Consider the following 23,465-nt stretch of genomic DNA (forward strand, 5'->3'; position numbering starts at 1 on the left):
GACCAGATCAAACTGTATTTGGATTTTAGCCATTAAAGCCATTACTTGCTTCTATCTCACACACGTTGGAAAATACGAGGTAACATCTACAGCCGTCAACAGCAACTATTTTATTCGGCATATATTTTATTCAGTAAGAACCGTCTACAATAACGATATAATTACAAACTGTAAATGGTTGTAGGATTGTGTCAGATAAAGACTGCCTACGACGTACTTAAAAGTGCGTCTGTTAATTATCTTACTATTTTGATTTTATTTTCTAGTGGGAATTCCTTTGGAAGGGTTTTTATTATGCCGAATTAACAGTAATGTGCAGTTTATTTTTAAAAACCTATAATAGTTGATATGTTAAGGTGCTGGCGTGTGGTAACACCCAAGAAGACCATAAACTAACCCCTTTCAGAATAGAGTATGTTGGGCTTTTCACGTTCTACAATTAGATTTTATTGTGAAAAACCCCGGGCCGGAATTGGCTTCGTTATCTTTTTTTCACGTAACGGAGGTCGTCAACTGTCAACACGGATTCTGGACACACAAAAAAACTGCGCTGCATTCTCACACATTGACGAACATGTTGGAAACTGCGACATTTATCACAGTATCCCGGAATAAAACTTTGTGTATGTAGACTTTCTGGTAAGTTGTTTTTTTCTATGTTTGGGAAGGTTGTTTTACCCGTTAGCCCATTAGCATGTTTGGCACCATCATCAGCTAAAGGGGATAACGGTAGCTTTGCTTAGCTTAACGCTATGTTGAGCATCGCGCTGTAACGAGGCTTACAAATGTCTAGACGTGCTAATGTTAACGTTCACGTACAGCCAGGGAATTGTATTCATTATTTCGTATTTTCCTCCGAATGCACCGCAACATAATGTATCTTAAATGTCTTTTTCATTGCCCTCAACAAGAGGAACTATAACTACCAGCCAAGGTATCTGACAGCTAAACAAGGCAGCTTGGATGACAGAAACGTCTTGTCTTCATTTGTTAAAAGGCTCGCCGGTGACTCATGTGTCCAGAGACCTTCTTATGTGGCAAAGGGCAAATAATTGTGACTGCTGGAGCCCGGCTTATGTTATGTTAGGTCATTACTGTGATATGAGCGTCCATGACAATGACATTGTCTCATCCTGATACCCAGTTGAGTTGAGTCCTAGGGCTGTGCAATGAATCGATTTTTGACCAATATTGACCAAAATAATCGTGATTATGATTCTTTCAATAATCGAGCACCCATTTTGAATCCTGTGTGTCACTACAAGTAGGCCTATGCCTTTTAAAGAAATTCAAGTTAGGAAAAGAAAATATGAGACTTGCATTATTTTCTTTGCCGTTATTTATGACATACATTTAAGGTAATGGATCATGACAACACTTACAATCTACAGGCTTTGAGATTGCATTAGTTATTTAGCAGTTTGTATGATAATGTGTGAAAGAAAGATAATCATTAGTTAGTTACATCTTTACGTTGCAAATATTTTGATTGGATTGTTAGTTGGTTAAAACAAGCTATTTTAGGATGTTACCGTGGGCTTTGGAAACTTTGGTATGAGCATTTTTCACATTTTTGTGACTTTTTCAGCTAAATTCATCAACTAAATTGATGAATGTAATCATTTAAAATATACCCGACAGATTCACTGTAAATTATAATTTGTTGCAGTCCATTTTAAACAGTGTAAATGCTTGTTTAAAACGATAGTTGTAGCTTCCGTTAACTTTACAGTCCAATGTGTTGAACATTAACTAGACTTGTTGAAGTAATTTTGTTGCCCCATAGCTGAACATTTCAGCTTTCTCCAGCAAAATATAGGAAGAAACGGTTCTGTTATTGTTGCACACTTCTCAGTTTCTATTCCAGTTATCTCTCATGTTTCACCTTAAGGTACCCACTGTGGGTGTAATGAGCGCGTACGCACAGCAACACTCTGTCTCACACTTGTTCATTTTGTCATTTCACACATTCACACGAGGAAGCTGCTAAATACAACACGCTGCCAAGTGTAGTTGTTGGGTGAGGGACTCGCACCCAGATTATTTCCCACCAGGATTTTGTTGTCTTGATTCCAGTTTCACCTTCTTTCCTTTTGATGTTGTACTTTCAGACTGTGATTACATCAGGTTTGGAAGGAGGGATGCCTGTGGAGAGTGGGAGCAGCGCTGCCGCCCGCCAGGCCAAGCAGAAGAGGAAGTCCCACAGCTTGTCCATCCGCCGGACCAACAGCACCGAGCAGGAGCGCTCCGGCCTGCAGAGAGACATGCTGGAGGGACAGGTGACGACTCGCTCATTTACTTGGGAACCAGCAATTATTAGCCTGGCCGATTATCCAAGCCGATATTTGGCAATTTGCAGATAATCTGTATCTGTGTTTTATTTTACCGATCACAGATAAAGGTAATTATTAAAAAGTGTGCTTTAAGCAGTCTACAACACTTGCAATAAGCTATTAGCATGTCTAGATTTCAGGAAGCTATTTTTGTATTTATTTCTTTGACTGTGTATTATGTTTAGTGTTATATTTTTATTACGTAGTTGCCTGAAGCATTTAAACAAACTTTTGTGTTGGAGTTTGTAACATTCCAAAATGTACATTTTTACCTAAATGCATATCGGTTCCAAATATCCCTTAACGGTTTCATTTACTACAAATAATCGGTATCGATATCGGCCCTGAAAAAACAGTAACGGTCGGCCCCCTATCATTCACACACACAAATACACAAAATCACCAGGAAAAAGTGTTAAGCAAGTATTTAAATAGTCATAACTTCTAGGCAAGAAAACCACTAGATATACCAAGCTGAACTTCCTGCTGCTCATCTGGAAGTGTCAGACTCCTCCTGTCTGTCATCATTAGCTTGCTAACTGTTGTGCTGTTGCTGCTAGCCCCCGTAGGCACTTTTGTTGTAAGCCTAAGCCAATTAGGTTTTGATGCACCCATTTAGAGGGGACATAATGGTTTATAATATTGTTGCCGACTTAAGCGTGCCACAATTACAGCATGATTGCTGTAAAGTTATTTTAACTCAGTGGTTAAAACAGATGGATTCAGAACAGGCAACGGGATTTGCACTTTGCTCAGGGGGATTGCTTAGATCAGCGGTGCTTGTTCCTGGTTCTTATGCTGCGTTCGAGGCAACCCGTAACTCGTGTTTTCACAACCTTCTCCCCGTGAAAGTGCCCTGGAACGACAGTCAAACCCGTAACTTGCTCCCCGTGAACTCGTACCAGATCGTTGTACTCCCAGTTACAGTTTTTGACGTCACACACACATAAACAACAATGGCGACCCCTGTTGATGCTGTACAGACGCCTGTGATTAACGGTGAGAAATAGAAATAAGTATGCATAAATAGGCAACGTAAAGTAATTCTGCACATTGTAATCAAAACAATACACATACGAGTGTGTGCTACTACAGGTTATGTTTATTAAATGAAGCCCAAAATATGTCGCCGACTAGAAATCGCTAGTATCAGCTAGCGCTAGCTAACGTCAACGTTAGGTAGCCGCTAGCTAACGTTAACGTTAGGTAGCCTAACCTGAACCCTGCCAGTGTTTAGCTAGCCAGCTTTGACGGTGTTGCCTGGAACGCTACCAAGTCGTGAGTCGTGACTTGAAGTCGTAACTTACGGGCTAAAAATTGTGTCTGGAACGCGGCATCAGGAACGAGAGACCTGCTGGGTTTCAATCTGGCCAATAAGGAACTGAATTATTCCAGGGATGCTGGGTAAACACGATGGAAAAAAAAAAAAGGAGTGAGAGACACTGAATCAAGGATTGGCTACATTCCTCTTAGATGTAAACTAAAGTATCCATCATATCTTTATTCTGTGCTTAAGCTCGGTGAATTTTCACCTGCCAATCTGTACGGCCTGAACACAACTGAGGTTCTAACGGCGCCCCCATAGTTCCTCCAGAGCCATCATTATTATTATTATTATTATTATTATTATTATTATTATTATTATAAGATAAACCAAAAGAGAGGTCGCATGGTTTGCTGTGTCATGCTAACTGGAGATCAAGTATACATGAAATCATAGTTAAAGTGCTCATATTCAGCTTTTTGGCTTTTTCCCTTTCCGTTATCGTGTTATATATCTTTTTTGTGCATGTTATAGGTTTACAAAGTGAAAAAGCCCAAAGTCCCCCCCAAAGGGACTTACCATCTCCAACAGAAAACACTGTTCACAAACTGCTCCAAACAGCTCTATTGTAGTCCAGCCTTTACTTCAGAGACAAACGTGGTCACTTTGGAACACACGTTATAATGCTCGCCTAGCTGCTAGCATGGCACGCCCTCATACTCTGCTTCTGACTGGCTAGTAGTCCTTACCTAGGTACTGTCAGGGCACGCCCTCATACTCTGCTTCTGACTGGCTAGTAGTCCTTACCTAGGTACTGTCAGGGCACGCCCTCATACTCTGCTTCTGACTGGCTAGTAGTCCTTACCTAGTTACTGTCAGGGCACGCCTTCATACTCTGCTTCTGACTGGCTAGTAGTCCTTACCTAGTTACTGTCAGGGCACGCCCTCATACTCTGCTTCTGACTGGCTAGTAGTCCTTACCTAGTTACTGTCAGGGCACGCCCTCATACTCTGCTTCTGACTGGCTAGTAGTCCTTACCTAGTTACTGTCAGGGCACGACCTCATACTCTGCTTCTGACTGGCTAGTAGTCCTTACCTAGGTACTGCACATGTGCGACTCCCAACAAAAAAGGTATAGAAGTGTGATGCCTCACTCTGTAGCTAAAACAGAGAGCTCAACACACAGGGTGAAAAGAGGAGCTGCAGCAATGTGCAGTACAACAAATATATGGTGTTTTTTGAAAATTAAACCATGTAAACCTATTCCGGTACAACCTCTAAATACAATTATGAACCTGAAAATGAGCATAATATGAGCACCTAACAGTTAACATAAACACAATTTTACTTTGCCATAGTCGCTTTATTTGGACTCAAACTCATAACTTTTATTGCAGTCAGTTTTCTGATGCACTTTTGATGTTTTCTTTACATTTTGCTGTGCTGTGCCCTAACCTGGAAGAAAGTTTCGTCTCAGCGCTTAATGGTTAAAACAACAATTAAACTTGAATTTGCACAAATGCTAACAGGACTGTGGGTTAAGGGAAGCTGTATTACTGTCTGTAGAGTCCAAATCTAGTTCCTAATAACGGTTTCAACAGCTCTATTTGATTAATAAACGTGCCAAAACTAGGTGAATTACAGCTTTTCCATTAATTTGGGGTCTGCATCACATAACCTGATATAGATTAACATACATTTTTTCCTGGGTATAACTGCAGTGAGAGAACTTGGACATTAAACCTCAGTCTATGGACCTTTTTCACAGCAGACATGTTGACTTGTCATAGTAGGAAAAGCACAGCTGAGATTGATAACCTTAATGATGGCTCACTTCCATCAAGTGTCCCAGTAAGCTATTTCAGTGAGTCAGCATGCACCATACCAGGGCCTCTCCTAAGTGGAATGCAGCCATCATTAATGGTTTGGAATACACCTGTGCTTTTCCTACTATGACATGTCAACATGTCTGCCGTGAAAAAGGTCTCCTGATACGACTAGCGATGGCTGAACTCTTTTTAACTGCTTCGTCTGACAGAGGCATCGTTAGTGTTATTAGTAGCACCTGTGCTTCTCCTGCTATGAAAAAGTCAAACTGTTGGCTGTGAAAAAGGCATACAACCATATGAAGAAATGAGACCAATTACCTTTTGTACTGATTTCCCCACCGGTACACTTACACGAGGTAAAACCTTCTGTGAGAGCAAAAATAAGATCGTGGATTAAATGATTAACTCTTACTTTTCTAGATATGTTTATGTACCATGCTACTATTAATCATGAAGATTCCTCTTGATGTTTAGAGGAGGTTACTCCTTTTTACATTTAACACCCTAAATGAAAGAAAAAGGGTTTATTATTGCTATCTTGAATTTATGATCTACAGTTGAACATAAATAATCACGTACACCCAGTAACCATAAAGTTATTCTGGATCTTGCCCACTTGCAAGGAGCTGTGTCTAACCCAACATGGTGCAAGCAGTGTAATCCCTTCCTCATGACCTTTTTTTTTTTTTTTCACTCTGGTCCTTTTTGGTCCCAGTCCTCTGATAATCTGGAATCCCTCATGAGAATGGAGGTAAGTCTTAGGTGTTTCAGACAGTAGTGTGACTCCTCAAATAGTTTTTTTTAGAGCTAGCTTTAAAGCTGTAGTTTAGGTTTGATTAGAGCTCAGAGTTGGTGTTGTGTGGCGGTTCTGAAATTGATTTCTTTGTTTTGAATCACTATATACTTTTTCTTTTTAACTATGATGTTCTTCATATTCCAGCAACAGTTAAGGCTCAGACATACTAGCTTTTTAACCGTGCATACGCGTCGACTTGCCTGCGTTCTTTGCGTGTACCTAGAAGATTAAACGTGTATCCACTGGGGCGGCCTCTAGCTCACCCAGTAAGCGTGTTGGCTGAGGCCTGCAGCGGCGTGGGTTCGAATCCGACCTGCTGCCCTTTGCTGCATGTCATCCCCTATCTCTCTCCCCCTTTCATGTCTATCCACTGTCACTCATAATAAAGGGAAAAAGCCCCCAAAAAATAATCTTTAAGTATATCCACTAGGGGGCAGATCAGGGCCATATCGTCCCCGGCCAACACCGGAAGATATTCCTCGGCTGGAGTGTGGAACAGCTGCTGACCTGCCTGGCAGATGATATGCTGGAGAAGAGTAGACTCGGCTGTATTTTGTAGAGTTGCCATCCACACCGTCCAAACAAATCAGGGCTTGTAACCCAAGATTACATGACTCATGACTAGGATCACCGACCAAATTTCCTACATAGTATCGAGTATTGAAGAAATGCCTCGTCTTATGTTTTGCTGCTGTAGCACCGAAACTTCCCATTTTGGGATCAATAAAAGTCTATTGATCTAAAGGAGCTGGAAAAAAAAGATTTGTACCGTAAACCGAGAAGTATCAAAGTCTCGGTATCGGCACCGGTATAGAAGATGTTTTAACCATACCCAGCCCTGCTAATGACTCCGAATTCTCTTGTTTCATTGGACAGTTTAGTAACCTAGTCTTTCTGATTTTAGATGGTGGGAGAAAGTAGATTTAACTGTTCTGTAAGTTTAACATCGTGAGACATGTGTCTGAACGGTTTGCTGTCTTTCCAGATGTGAGACGGGCTCAAGACACATGCAGACGTATGCAAGGCTTTATGCAACATGCATATGCACATTCCCTGTGTTTTCTGTTTTCTGTGTGCACTGTGGCACAAACCTTTTCTGCTGCCAACATCAGCCTGTGAATGCTAACGGCACACTTGACTGGTTTCTATAGAAAATGTAGCTGCGAGCAGCAATTCAGCCCAAGCCAAGAGTGCGTTATGCAGAGTACACTGCACTCAGGTACAAAGACACGCTGAGCCGTTTCATTATGATTGGACAAAGCGTTGAGGAGATGTGGCCTGGAGTGGGAATTTCTGTAAAACAGGCTCACAAACAAGAGAATGTCTTTGGAGTTTTAATGTCACGTTTGCAAACGAGGGCTGCTCGATTATTAAAAATATATTATGTTGGTCAGTATTAAAATCACGATTATTTAACACGATTACTCGTTGACTTTTGGAAATATGTTGCCTTTATTGAACAGGGAAACGGTTAAACAAATCAACAGTGAAAACACCTTGAAATGTGAAATTTCCTTTAATACTTTTCCAGTTGAAGTTTTTGAATTGCTCTTAGAATAAAAAATATATATTGTATATGTTGGCTAAGTGAGTTTACCCTTGGGGAGGGGCCAACGTGTGCGTGTCATTCAGATCACAAGACAAAATAAGGTACTTGCAAATCGCAATGTGCAGAATAATTGTTTTTCTCAATAATAGTTTTTGTGATCGTTGGGAGCCAAAATCGCAATAAAAATTTGATTCATTGCATTGGTTTATATTCAGTTTATCAAAAACGCCTCCCAAGAGGGGAGAGTGTAACTTATTGTGTCTTAATCAGACAACCTGTAGCTGCTATATTTGTTTTGATACATTGGATACACAAGCTCCGTCTTTGGCTTTAAGGGTGTCTGCTTGCCGTGTTTTGTTGTTTGCCAACAACTAAACGCGGACAATCGGCTCATAAAAGCATAGTTATGTTTTCTAATAGTGCTTTTCCGTTACATGGCCCACTTCTTGTTTGTGTCTGTGCTGTTGACTCTGACACAATAAATGATTTTATGAACTGCAGATGTGTAAAAACTACTCGCTACTGTAATAGCTTACTACTCCGATTTATTGCATTGTAACTCATAAGTAGGCTTTATAGTTTTTTGTTTTAAAGAATTGGTGTCGATCAGTGTTATTTTTAATGGGTTTAAACTAGGGCTGTCAGCATTAACGCGTTAATCGCGATGTGATTAAGGGCCGAGCATAATGCGCTAATTTTTTTTTTATCGTATTAATCGCATGCCGTGAATTTATTTTCACTTCACTCGGCTTTGCGTCATGCCTAACAGGCTACTATTTTGCCGTACTTCCTCGTAACACATCCTGCTGCTGCAGGAATAGCAACGCAGATTTCGGTGCCTCATTCTGGTGCCACTGATATGCCTGCACTTCTCTCTGATGCTCTGAAACAGACGTTACAGGAAACGGAAACATTGCTGCCAATGACGCTAGTTAACACTATACTCGACAGCAGCTAACGTTAGCCTACCGCTAGCTAGTAGCTGGATTAAACGCGGTTACAATGCTGACAGCTAACGCTAAACGGTGTAAAGGTTGTCTGTATTTCACTGTAGAGGATTCCGACACCGGGATGTAACATGTTTTTAGTTGTTTATTTCATTTAAGTTTTATTTATTTATGTACTTATTTTTCTCTTTATTTGTGTCACTATCAGTTCTATTTAATTCATTTATTTTGTGTTTGTAGCTTCCATTCTCAACCTTTTGGTCAATGTGATTCGTGGGTAAATAAATGTCTGTATGTAGAGTTAAGTTGAATTCCTGAAACTGTTGTTTTTCAGCTTGATGAGGGGGAATGCTGTTCTACTGTATGTTAATACTAATAAATAAACAAGGGAGAAAAAAAGAGAAATTACCATTCATTTAACCATGTATTGAGTATCTCATTTTAATTTGTTTTGAGGCACAAAATCAGCAACTTATTGTCGTTCACTCCTTGTTTATATAAATAAAGTAATGGACTATGGTCATCACAGGAGGACTTACTATACTGTAAACTAGTATTGAGTGCCTTGCTGCATGCACACGGACAAAAAATCAGTTCATACTGAGCGTCTTTTAAAAAGATGGGTATGTCAGCTATTATATGCTTTTAATTTAGAGTATCTGCTTTTCATTGAACATTTCCTGCTCACTGTTGAGTTTACATCTCTGATCCTGAGATAATATATATGATGATGATGATATAATGATATGGTACATATGATACCACAAGCAATAGGTGAGTTTTGAATACTTAAATGTGCCTGGTAACAATAAGTTCAATGGGATCTTGTCCATAATGTGTTTTTTAACTGAAACATTGCACGGTGGTACATTGGAATTAATGTTACGTGTTTGCTTGTTCAAGCCAACAGGCCACAGTTTAAAGCCTGCTTGTAGGCTGTCCAAAAACACATTCTGCTGGTTGTAAGGCTGTGCTTCGTAACCCTTTTTATTGATTATTTCCTGTTGGAGCCTGAAACACAAGTTCACTCTTATTTCCTTCCTCAAGGTTTTTTTTGTGTGATAAGAGTATTTTCGTCTGGGTTTTTGTTGCAGTGGTACGTTTTGTATTGGTGGTGCCAAATAATAAACTTGTTTTGTGTGAAGGCTTACAAATACTTCAGTCTCATCTCTATAATATCTTATCTTACTGCATAGTTTTATTTTGGACATTGAGTTATTTTTTTCTGACCTTTTAGTGATTTGAATTTATCCATATTTAATTTTTTTTTAACACCCAGTATTTGAGCACCAGCCTCACACACACTTCCAGCTTCTCTCCTCAGTGATGAGCCAATGTTTCCAGGTTGTTTCATGTGCTCCCTTTGTCTCCCTGCAGGACTCCAAACTGCCTCTGTCTCTGAGGAGCAATCTGCTGGACCTGTTCAGTCAGATTGAGAGGGAGTTTGAAAACCTCTACATAGAAAACCTGGAATGTAAGTCAATAAGCATTTTTAAATTAAATATGCTAAAGCGGTCTCCTGCATTTATGTGTGCAGCTAGACGGGAACAAACTCCCGCTAAGTGCTTTTGCTGAAGGGCAATTTGACTGTAATTGTTGAAGAGAAGCATTTGTTTTTAACCACATTTCCGCATCTAGTCAAACACGGCTTCTGTTTTTCTAACCTTGGAGCTGCAAAAATCAATTAGGCAAGACAAATTTATTTATAGAACACTTTCTCATACACAGAGGTCATTCAAAGTACTTTATAGGCAGAAACAACAACAAATATACAATTGAGATACATGAGAAGACAAACATATTATAAAGGCGTAACATAGTTTAAAAACAAAGTAATTAAAATACCATCAAGCAAGACTAATCATGCTACCTGTTCTTGTGACAAATAATGTAGCATTTGACTGAGAAATGTTTTACGTCATTAAAGAGCAAGAATACATTCACAAAAGATAATAAAAGTAGACGAGTCTCTTAAATTAAACAATTCTTTGGAAAAAGTCATTCTCACATTGATTCTTTTTGCTATTAAAACAACGGCTAAGAATGGCATTCAGTTTTACATTTGCAGTAATTAGTAAAGTAACAACATTGCTATAAACCAAATGATGAATTCAATTACAAGCACAAGTATTTTTTTGGTGTCACTGCTTATTTTTGGTCTGATCCTTTAGAGATTTTGAGCAGGATAATTTCAGGATCTCCCATGATGTCTGCTCGTGGAACAAGTATCTTATACTAGACTTGTTAGCCAGCTACCTAACACAAACACAGCGTGTTTATTTTCTGACCTGAGCCTCTCTGATAGGCTTTTATAAACACAAAGCTCCTATAATTCCCAAGTAACCTGGTCTGAACATGGCGCCGTCGATGGCAGTGAAACGCGTGCTGTGTTGCGGTTCAGAGTGCAGTTGGTCTTATTGCTGTCAGACTTTTAACATGTGACCTGTTTGACTCTCAGTACGCCGAGAAATCGAAACGCTGAATGACCGTTTGGCTGCCGAAGGGCAGACTTTCGAAGGGGCAGATTTAGCCAAAGGAGCACTGAAAACAAAAGGTGGGACACATTTCACTCTCCTTTCACATCAGGTTTATGTGCATTTCAGATGGCATGTATATAGTGAAATGTCTACATGATTACTTTTTTTTTTTTACTTTTTCATTTTTTTTATTATCAATTATATTATTTCTGACAATCCACAGCGAGCCATAGCACCAGCCAGCTGTCACAAAAACTAAAGACGACCTACAAGGCTTCCACAAGCAAGGTAAACACCGTTTTATTTAAAAAACATTTTGCCATTGTAAAAAAAATGGAATAAGATTTGTTGAGAAAGTATCCAGAAATTGTTTAATCATTGTTGTACATATTATAGATTTAAAGTCTGTTTGCATAGGTGTGTGTTTATATTTATCATATGGTTTCATCACAGGGTACCCACGGGGTCTTAAAAGAAAAACTTTCGAAAAATAAGGCCTTAAGTCTTAAATTTCTTTAGAAAGTCTTAATCATTCACAAAGGTCTTACATTTGTATTGTCTTTTCATAAGATTAACTCCATTGTTTTATCACAAAGCATGTATGTATCGAGTACTAAAATAAAATGTTGTATTAAGTTCAAGTCCTATTTTCATAGCCTAAAACCCTTTCTGATATTCCATAATATCCTACATACTTTTGCCAGTATGTTCATGAAGTTGGTATTAAATTTCATTCTAAATGATATTAAAAAGGTCTTAAATAGTCTTAAATGTAACTTGTGGGAACCCGGGGGTACCTTGTATCAAAGCATTGTTGAAGATGAAATGCTTTGAGAACACTGTCCATTGACTTCTACTAGGTGAATAAATCAGCTTCATTGTTTTCGTCAGTGAACTGCTGTCTTTCTTCACCTTTTTTGCTCGTAGCCGCGTTCAAACTCTTGCCATGCCAGAGTAGGTGGATCCCGCAACTTCAGCGTAACCGGTTGGGAGTTGTGGGGTGGAGACTCATGGGTAAACTTGTTGCTTTCTCCCCCTTGTGTGCCAATATGCATGAACAGCCCAGCCAGGGGGTCGACACTCCCTCCCCAAGAGACTTGGTCATTCAAATGTAGGAGTTTGAGCTTTTCTATCAGTTTCTGGTGTGAGATAAAACACGACTTTATTATCTCACTAACAGGCTTCTTCAGTTTGCACCTCCTTGGTTTTCATTTAGCTTCTTGTTGGCATTCACATAATGGTACACTACGGAGACATCTTTAACATGAAGCAGCGGTTGCCTCAAAATGCCTTTTTGCGCCTTGATTAATAAAATACTCAAGGTGGAGGAGCATTTGTTGGCTGCTTTAGATCGTTGCTCGAGGCAGTGTGTGTGGTCTGCTGAAAAGTGCACAGCCATATCAGATTTTGCTTTTTTTTATTTTTTTGAATCCTTTTAAGAATAACAAACGTTCACTAAGATTTGAGTAGTTGATACCTTTTTTGTGTGTTTATTTTTATTTATTTTTTTCTATAGAAACGTATAACAAACATTTTTGATAAAGATTGGTTGAATTTGGTTTTTAAGAAGTTGTGCCCAAGATACAGAATATACAGAGAGGTACATTTTAGTTCAGTCAGTTAAAACATTCTCTGGTAGAGGCACCTGGGTAGCTCACCATGTACAGAGGCTCAGTCTTGACCGCAGCGGTCGCAGGTTCAAATCTGACCTGCGGCCCTTTGATGCCTGTCATACCCCTCTCTCTCCCCTTCCCTCCCTTAAGGCAGCTACACACCAAGCCAATAATCGGCCGTTGAACAGTCTGGCGAGGTCAGTGACTCGAGTCTGTTCGGTGTGTTCCGTGCCGTCGTCCGTTGGAGGAGCCGTCGGCCTTCATTTTGGCCGACCTGACATGCTCAGTCGGAGACGGGGCAGTCGGGACTCGGAAATGGCAAGCGGGATGAGTGTGACTAAGCCTCTCAAAATCTGACAAATCTTTTAAACTGACCTTTGTTGATCTGAAATGAAGACAGATTCAGCAACTGCACGGCCTATTTCTCGCTTAAAATGTTTTCAGAAACGCGTTTCAGTGAACTATTTTAGTACAGTATGAGCTCGTATTCTGAACGAGCCGCCATGACAGTCTGGCTGTGAATTTCTGGAGAAACCAGACCCACGTGACGCGTTCGTCCAATCAGCTGGCGGTTTTAATTTTTTGGGCGGCAATACAGATTAGCGCCGCCTGCTGTTATGGAGACGTAATACGTCTCTTCGCTTTGGTGTGTTCTGAGACACTTTTTTGACCAACTCGGAGACTGATCAGCCCAACTGCCTTTTCTGCCGAGGGTCGGCCGTCTGGTTGGTGTTTAACTGCCTTTTAAGCTGTCCTGTCAAAATAAAGGCCTAAAAATAAAGAGATTATATTTTTTTTGCGGTTTTTTGGCCTTTATTTTGGACAGGACAGCTTAGACTTGAAAGGGGAGAGAGAGAGAGAGAGAGAGAGAGAGAGAGAGGGGAATGACATGTAGCAAAGGGCCGCAGGTTGGAACCGAACCCGCGGCTGCGCGCTCCAACAGGTGAGATACCCAGGCACCCCCAAAAAATTCTTTAAAAAAAATAAATATTCACTGGCAGACAAACTATGTAATGGATCAATCTAAATGACCTCAGTCTTATATTTGAAATTTCTCTACTGGCAGTTTTTGTATTTATATCTACAAAAAGCTAAAATCAGCCAACATAATGGTTTACTTAAACTTCTATCACGTGCTAACTTTTGCTAGTTGTTTGTGTAACTAAAGTTGTTCTGATTTGAAAAATACATCCCTTTAACTGACTTATTGATTGTAAAACAAGCTGAATCTTGATGTGGCTACGCCAGACTGCACACTGAAGCTACGAACTGTAGAGTGTTAACCTGCTGGATGCGTTTAGATCCGCCACTCAGCCAGTTACTTAAAGCTTATTTTGCTATGCTTCGCGTTTCCTTAAACCTTCCAGTCCCTGTTGCTTCTTCTTTTTAAATGCAGCCAGTTGCTTCAGTGAAAACATTTTGTTCTGGATTCATCCCCATTCTCACAAATTACTGTCCATCCAGAGTCGTCTGTCACTTTTACATTGTCACACTGCGTTATGCATTATCTGACAAACTTAAAGACGCAATTTTACTTTTCTTTTTACGAGACAATCTGCCGTAATGCTTGCAAACAACCACTGGTTCCCACCATGCTTAGCAATGATATTTTTCATCATGTCTGCAGCATCACTTCTATCGGTCTGACTATAATTTGTTGATTTAATACCTAACGATAGAAAAATGAACGGAAATGTTCTGTATGTGTAGCCTGAGATACATTTTTCACATGAATGATGCCGTTCTTTATGCTCTCCTGCTTCCTTTCAGTTGGAACTTATTTAGTGGTCTGTTTCCAAAACGAACCGAGGGTCCAGTTTGTATCATCCCTATCTTTAACGTAAACATCTCGACCAAACCTTGATACAACCGATAATTATTACTGATCAATTTTTTGTCTCACCGTAACACAGTATTTTTTGCCCCCTCTTTTTCCCTCTTCTAGATTTTTGTTTTTGTTTTTTTTCTTCTTTTTTTGCATTTATAGTAATCCTGGTATGAGAAATGCAGTTTACAGTACTGATATTTAATGTTTCTGCATTTGTGTTGATACCAGATCTGGGTTGACTGGTCTTTGATGTTTGTTTAAAAAGCATTTGGAGCATCAGATTGGTGGCGACCCCACCTAGCATGTGATTAAAAACAAGCTTAAAGCTATAGTGCGTAGTTTCTGTCGCCCCCATGAGGAATTCTAAGTAATGACAACACTGTCGGCGCGTCCACATGATGCAAGCCTTCCGTGATCGCGCACACACCCTCACCCCTCCTCCACAGTGGCTAGTAGCCATGGAGGACACGGAGGATTAAAAAAACATGATGGACTCTTCAGAAGAAGTCATTATCTTCTGAACATAGTCATACTGAGAAATACAGAGAGTTGTGTGGAGCTGATAGTCTTAATCAGCTTTGTGGCAATGGCTTGAATGTAACGGACGTTCATTAAAGTGCCCATATTATGAAAAAAATACTTTTTCTGGGATTTGGGGTGTTCTTTTGTGTCTCTGGTGCTTCCACACGCATACAAACTTTGAAAAAACACCATCCATGCTGTTCTGAGTGAGATACGGTTTCTGAATGTGTCCTGCCTTCAGTCTCTGGGTGAGCTGGTCAAAATCGGCACGGCTTGTGACGTCACAAGCCGAAACGAGCTGGCTAACCGCAACCGTTAGCTCGCAGCGTTAGCATGCTAACGCTAGCATGCTAACGCTAGCATGCTAACTCGTTCTCAGTAGCAAAGCACTGCTACAACACACACAAGTTCACCATAATCTACAAAAGAACTACTTCCATGTGTGCCCTCATTTAGAAGTCTCCCAGCTAATCCTGCCTTGTAACTGACCGAAGTTGGAGAAACAGCCTTTCTTTTACTGTCTATGGAGCTAGCTAGCTGACATGATCTACATCTGAGCTACTGCACATGTGCGAGTGCAATCAAAGATAGTACAGAAGAAGAAAAGAGGTCTCACTCTGTAGCTAAAACATAGACCAGGTGAAAAGAGGATCTGCCGCAGTGAGAGAGAGCTGTGCAGTACAACAAAAATATGGTGTTTTTTGAAAATGAAACCATGTAAACCTATTCTGGTACAACCTTAAAATACAATTATGAACCTGAAAATGAGCATAATATGGGCACTTTAAAGTCAAAAAGTTACGCACTAAAGCTTTAAAACAAATGCCAATAAAGATTTTGTTTGGGGAGGTAAAACCTCTTGAACCCAGGACTGATATGAATAACGCTGTTGACAACCAAAGCTTCTTTAGCCCTGGCATACTACACGGACCCTGCTGAGCAGCTCTTCAGTTCGGCTGACCCGCTTCCTCCCTCTGTCTGACCAGGGTTCCTACACAGCTCTGCAAAAGTCTGAAAAATTAGAATTGCATCATTTCCAGGGCTTGAAATGTTTGTAAAAATGAGGAAAGAGTGTGGGGAAAATGTGAAACCTTTAAATTTGATTTTATTATACTTCGGTTTTAAATATTTAAGTCACTAATTTGATAAAGAATGATTTTTAAAATAAGAGGCCTTAATTGTCTCTAAAAATGATCACTGTTGGTTCTTATTAACCCCCCAAAATGCCAATTTCCAAGTGTGACAATACTAAAACACGTCAGTGTTAATACCCACACAACAAACGGATGTAGAAGCATAGATATAAAACGTGTAGAAGATGCCGTTTGTTTTGAGAAGTGTGTAGGAACCCTGTTAGGTTCAGTACTGTGATTTTCCCTTCTGTGTTAACGTGAGTTTGATGTCTGTGTCAGATTGTGTCCAGTTTCAAAGCGACCACATCCAGAGCGGTGTGCCAGCTGGTCAAGGAGTATGTCGGCCACAGAGACGGCATCTGGGACCTGAGCATCACCAGGACACAACCTGTGGTGCTCGGTACTGCATCTGCAGGTAGTTGACTCATTTTTTTTTTCCTCAAATGTTTTTTTTTTTTACTTGTTTGCTTTCTCTTTGGCTTAATCTTTTTTCTGTCTTTAACACATCTTGTTATTCTGCTCTCTGAAACTCCTATGTTGAAGAATATTTTATTTCTAAGTTATTTTTTTTTTTTCCACCCTTAAATCAAATGGCAGTCTTCCTGGTTTTCACACTGTCAATGTTGAAAATGTCAAGGCTTCTTGTCCATTTTTTTTTTAAATTTTTTTTATTTTGTCAAATCTAAATACATATCTTAATTCCACGCTGAGAAAACGGTTAATTTCATGCTAGATTTAACTTCAAACAATCTGTAAAACCCGAACCAAAAAAAACACACTTGAATGTACACAGTAGTAAAATTGCTTTAACTCTAAATCGCATCTTTCTTTCCCTCTTTTGTGTCCATCCATACTCAACAGATCATTCTGCGATGCTGTGGAGCATTGAGACGGGAAAGTGTCTCCTCAAATATATGGGCCATCAAGGATCAGGTAGAGTCAGAAATGTAAAGTACAAGTATAAAAATAGATCTAATTAAATTCACCAGACTGTCCTCACAGACAGAGCCTCGCTTCAGGGAACGTTTTAAAAGGTTTGCCAACATGATGACTTGCTGAAGTGAAAATCTCCAGCCCTTACTGTTACAAAGTTAGATAGATGCTCTCTTCAAAATGTTAATTTATTTTAAACTTATCAAATGAAGGCTAATTGGTAGCGGCCATTAGAAAATTGAAGGTCAGGATTAAGTACTATCACAATAGTGTCTGTTATGGCGTGATGTAATACATCTACTGTATGTCTCTGTCTCCGCAGTCAACTCGATCAAGTTCCACCCCACTGAACAGATGGCTCTAACAGGTAAAGATCCACCGAAACGTCCTTAGCAGCCACATCAGGTGGTTTTCTGTTTATTTCTTTACTGCAGCAGCTGCAGGGCTTCCACAGCGGGAATAATCAACTTACACATATCAAAATAAGAGCTATCCGAGGAAGGTTACAAAACAAGGGCATCTGCACTTGGTTAAAGCTGCTCGAAGACGTTTTGTCTCTTATCCGAGAGACTTCTTCACTTCTGAACTGAAGAACTAAACTGAAGAAGACTTTCGGTCCAGTTGCCCTTGTTCTTCAACCTTCCTTGGATAACTATAACCTGGATGACTGAGAAGCTGTAAAACCTCTTGTAGCCTAACCTGGAATGGGCGTAAGATTGAAATGTGTGTCAAAATGAACCTCAACATCTACAACAACATTTCAAACATGAACATGTTAAAAAATAAATAAATAAATAAGAACATGTACATTTCAGTACAGGCAAGAAAACCAACACAAACAGAACCCTCAGAAAACATACTGTATCTTTCAAAATTAGTCGTATGATTCAAATAAGCATTTCCATGTTCAAAAAGAGTAAGAACAATGTATATATTATAAATACATACATGCCTATATACATACTTACACGCACATATGCACATGCATACACACACACACACACACATACACACGTACATGTTTTTTTCTTTTCCAATTATTTTCATTTATGAAAATATATTTTTAATGTTTTACTACAAGTTTTGACCTCAAAGTAGAACTGTGGACATAAATGGTGGCGTGTCTTTACACACTTCTTTCATACAATGATATTTTTAGGGAGGGTCATCTTGGCTCTGATATTGGTTTTGCCCCATCTCTCTCCTCCTCAGCCTCTGGAGACCAGACGGCTCACATCTGGAGATACATGGTGCAGCTGCCGACTCCACAGCCAGTTGCTGACATCAGTGTAAGCGTCAACAGCACTACAAACGTGATAGTGTGCGTTACTGAGCTACTGATTTGAGTTTCTCTTTTGAAATTTTTATTGTTTCTGAAACTTGATTTCTTTTGTCTGCAGCAAACGCCCTGCGACGACGACGTGGACTTTTCGGATAAAGACGAGGCCGACGTCGAGGTCGAGGGTCCAAACGACTGTCCTTCTGTCCGCGTGGCGACCACGACTCTACGCAGCCATCAGGGTGTGGTGATCGCCGCTGATTGGCTGGTCGGAGGCAAACAGGTTGTGACGGCCTCCTGGGACCGGGCCGCCAACCTGTACGACGTGGAGACCTCAGAGCTGGTCCACTCACTCACTGGTAGGATGAAGCGACTATTGCACTGTTACTGTGCTCAGTGTGTTTATTATAACACTTTTGGACTCCAACATCATGTATGCAGTATTCTAGTGTGTGTGTGTGAACTCTATTTTTCCATCTTTTTAATTCCAGTGGAGACACATTAATCTTGTCATGTTTTACTACTACCTTTTACTACCATGTATTACTTTCACAGGGAACTAGATTAAAGTTGGGAGTGTTTAATACTCGATAATGCTGCAAGGAAATATTTTCAGATGCTGTTTTTATTTCAGTGTATCAGTTTGGTCGGTAATGAGCAACTCTCCTTGACCACCTTGGAGCTGGGAGAAATTCAGGGGTTTGTCTCCCAACAAGTCAGCCTTGAACCGGGGGTATCACTGTGGAATCAACCACCCTGCTGCCGGATACATTAGGTTGTAGAAAAGGAGGTGTAGATATGAGAAAAAGATGAAAATGTTTTTAAGGATGCAACAAAAGGTCATTTTTAAATGGAGAGATTTTCTCGTTGTGTGTTCAGGTCATGACCAGGAGCTGACCCACTGCTGCACACACCCCACCCAGCGTCTGGTGGTCACCTCGTCCAGAGACACCACCTTCAGGCTGTGGGACTTCAGAGACCCGTCCATCCACTCTGTCAACGTCTTCCAGGGACACACTGAGTCAGTCTAGCACGCACGCACGCACGCCATCTTTTCCACTCTCCTGTCATTTCCATGATTCCGTTTTGGATGTTAGATTTTTTTTTAAAATATGTATGTCGGGACAAAAGTGTTTATTGAAAACATTTTTGATTAATTATAATTATTTTGGCGGAGGACAGTGTAGAAATGGTGGACAGAAAAAGGAGTATTACATGCAACTAAGGTACCAAGGCTGAAATTGAACCCGGGATGTGTCCGGGTTGGTTCAGTGGGTAGAGCATGCGCACATATACTGAGAGGTTTATGCCTTGACGCAGAGGTCTAGGGTTCGAATCCGACCTGTGACAATTTCCTGCATGTCCTCCCCCCTTCTCTCTCTCTCTCCTTTCTCACCTAGCTGTCCTGTCAAATCAAAGGCGGAAAAGCCCAAAATAATTCTGACTTTCTTTCTCTCACTTAATCGATTAGTTGTTTGGTGTATAAAATGTCAGAAAATGGTGAAAAATGTGGATCAGTCTTTCCCAAAGCCCAAGATGACGTCCTCAAATGTCTTGAGAATTTTAGCTTTTTTTTCCATGAAAAATGATTCAAACTGATTCATCAAAAGTAATAGTTGACAACTAATGGTTTCATCTTTGTGGCTCTAGTGCAGTGTTGTTCATGAAGTTTGTTAATTTTGTATTGTGGGAAGGGTAATGAGCTTTGGCTTTTAGTTATGGCTATAATCTCTTTTGACATTCAGTCATTATTTTGTGTTCTTTTTGTTTTTCTTTATGTATTTTTGTCATACTTAAGTAAACAAAATTTAAATATACTATAATTAAAATGTACATGTAATTGTAATGTGTGCCACAGGGGGGGTGATACAACATTAGTTGTAACTGCTACACAGGAGAAACTTGAAGTAATCTTCTACTGTATGAAACAATTTACTCAGTATTCAGCTCGATAAATACTGAATGAAAAATATTGCCATTTACAACTGCGTTCTTCAAACAAACACGGCGAGAACAAAACTTCTTAACAGTCAAGTTGTTACAGTCCAGGCTGCTGCTGCCGCTCTTCTTTCACCTTCAGTCTAAACATTGTCTTCTTGTCCTGCGCAGCACGGTGACGTCTGCTGTGTTCACGGTGGGCGACAACGTGGTGTCTGGGAGCGACGATCGGACGGTCAAAGTGTGGGACCTGAAGAACATGAGGTCGCCCATAGCAACCATCCGCACTGACTCCGCTGTCAACAGGTCTGTGAGCTGTAAACAAGCCAACAGATGTGTTATAGTGATGTAGTGATATACAGCTTCTCCAGTGTTTGTATTCATTTAGTGACGGACACGCAGAGGAAGCTAAATGGAATGAACTGTTTATGATTTAATCTTTTACACAACTAATATTCATAATATAGGATCTTTTTTGTTTTGATTTAGATATCTGCTTCAATTGGGTTTAATTTTCCTGATAACAGCACACTGATTTTTTTTTTTTTTTTTTGTAATAGCATTGTAGCTGAAAGCCTTTTCTTTCAAAGCCATTGGAACTTATTATAATCCTAATTCATGCTGTTATGATATAGTACCACGTGTTGCAGTTTGATCCCTTTCATCCTGCTGTTGTCGTGTCCAGGATCAGCGTGTCGGTGAACCAGAAAATCATCGCTCTTCCTCACGACAATCGGCAGGTCCGGCTGTTCGACATGTCCGGGGTGCGACTGGCTCGGCTCCCACGAAGCAACAGACAGGTCAGTCAGTGGAGGAGGAAGGACCTCTGAATACACACACACACACACACACACACACACACACACTCACACACTAAAAATGACCATTTGGAAAAGGTCATCATTCATCTGTACTATACAACAGATTTTATATTTGCAGCAACTTTTGCACCATTTAATAATCGGTAAGAAATTCAGAATATATCGTCGTCAGACTACTTTGTGGTCTTACAACCCCTCACATGTCCTCAGTGTTGAACAGTTTCTGTGTTGTATGTCGTGGTTTAGGGTCACCGTCGGATGGTGTGCTGCTCCGCCTGGTGTGAAGACAACACCTCCTGCAACCTTTTCACTTGCGGCTTCGACCGGCAGGCCATCGGCTGGAACATCAACATCCCCGCCCTGCTGCAGGAGAAATGACCACCTGCTACTGTCACTTTACTGTGAAACTCCACCCAAAGTCTATCTTTGGAGCATCAAACACTCACATCCTGCGGGCCTAAAAGGTGGCTTTAAAAAAAAAAAAGTTAAATTTTATCTTTTTTGTCTGTGAAAACTTGTTGCATGATGTAATCGATGTAACTTCAGCTATCGCTCAATGACAGATAAAATTACAGACTTTTAACAGCTGTCTTTTGAGTTCACAGGAGGTCAGTTTTTGACACTTTAAGCTCCCTGAAGTCTGACCTCCCCCAGACTGAGGAGAGCAGGAAAGAAAAATCTGTCTACTGCATCTGTTACGCTCTCTTAAACTCATCACCACCAATATACACAGATCACATGTGTGTGTGGTTTTTCTGCGTGGAAGCGATTCCTCCCCATCCAAAAGATGAAAAAAAAACAACCTGTGAACCACTGATGATAAAAAGCACAGAGACGTAACATAGGATAGGCTTCGTCGTCTTTGTTAAAAACCCCAAAAAAAAGCAGACGCTGAAGAGTTGGATTAGTGAGATGCTGATTTAAGCAAATCTAATCTGTGCCACTAACAGCAGATTTATGTTTGAACAAGAATCTGATGCTTTAAAGGAAAACCCCACTAGTTTGATATAATCAATTTGGTGTTTGCAGCAGTTAATCTGTGATAACTTGGCCATTTAGCTTCTTAATTGTCCTGATTGTTAAGATTGCTGAACGTTGGTGCAAAGTAATAGCACAAGAAAGAAGCACTCACTCTTGTAATTGACGCTAAAATTCTTAGCTAAACATCTATAATACACTTTTAAACCGGACATCACATATCTGCTCGGTTCTGCTGAGCTCAGATGTTCAGGAGATAAGTAATGCACCTTTTTGAAAATACTTATAGCTTTTCATTTCTGTTTTAGAAGAACCCCCCCCATTTGCAGCTTATGTACATAGTCAACACAGTCAGGCTGGTAGGATTGTTGACACTTTGGCAAATAATGGTCTTATTTTGTAGTAAAAATCTAGATGGCTGATAAAGGAACTGACATTTGCTTGTTTCTTTTCTGTGGCCACCTGAAAAAAATGTGAGTAAAAGCATTTCCTGTGCTGGCAGTGGTGCTGTGTAGAGCCCGACCGATAAAGGATTTTTAAGGCCGATATCGATACAAATATTTGGTGATTTAAAAATGCGATATTCCGAGAGAGAGAGAGAGAGAGAGAGAGAGAGAGAGATAATTTTTTTTTATTTTTTTTTATCCAGAAACGTATCGATCGGGCTCTAGTGCTGTGTTAGAACTAGTACGGTTTTTCTCCAGTGTGGATACGTACGCTTGTATGTTGTTAGCACTGTGTTATACTACAGATCATGGTTCTGGATGGCTTTCAGACTGAACCTGAACAAGCTTGTTAAAAGTAGGAACTCACTTCTTTATGACTTGTAAGAAAGGAAACAATTATGCCGGTATAAAGCTACAAAAAAACACAATTTATTCCAACAGAGAGGCGGTGACTTCCATTAAAGGAAGCTATGTGGTGTTTTTATTAGTTAGTTTAACTATATCCAGCCTGAATGGACTGAGACACAAATATAAATTCATAAATTACTTCTTTAAATCTTGTGTAATTGTAACCTAAAAGAGAAATCAAACACACATGAAATAGTTCATCTTGACTTCTTTTGGATTCTTTTGAGGCAGAAGGAGCAAACTCCAAACTATTATCTGCACACCAATATATAAAAAAGACTCTTGCTTTAATAATTAATGTTTGTAGAGCTTCCAGTCACTAGAGGCAGCACTAAAGTCAGTGAACGAGGAAGAAATCTTAGCCCGTTTT

At 40.0% G+C, this 23,465-nt stretch overlaps 1 protein-coding gene across 1 annotated transcript; it reads left to right on the forward strand.

Annotated features, from left to right (window-relative positions):
• Positions 1-501: 501 nt before the first annotated feature.
• Positions 502-22,885, forward strand: LOC144527147 (WD repeat-containing protein 37). The gene is made up of 14 exons (XM_078265051.1): positions 502-639; positions 2,112-2,279; positions 10,097-10,193; positions 11,178-11,273; positions 11,420-11,484; positions 16,572-16,707; positions 17,154-17,225; positions 17,548-17,592; positions 18,438-18,514; positions 18,626-18,863; positions 19,384-19,525; positions 20,614-20,748; positions 21,128-21,242; positions 21,510-22,885. The coding sequence occupies exons 2-14, from the start codon at positions 2,142-2,144 to the stop codon at positions 21,639-21,641; spliced, it is 1,488 nt and encodes a 495-aa protein (XP_078121177.1). The 5' UTR covers positions 502-639; positions 2,112-2,141; the 3' UTR covers positions 21,642-22,885.
• The last annotated feature ends 580 nt before the right edge of the window (positions 22,886-23,465 follow it).

Source organism: Sander vitreus, chromosome 12, assembly GCF_031162955.1.
Source record: "Sander vitreus isolate 19-12246 chromosome 12, sanVit1, whole genome shotgun sequence".
Classification (NCBI taxonomy): domain Eukaryota; kingdom Metazoa; phylum Chordata; class Actinopteri; order Perciformes; family Percidae; genus Sander; species Sander vitreus.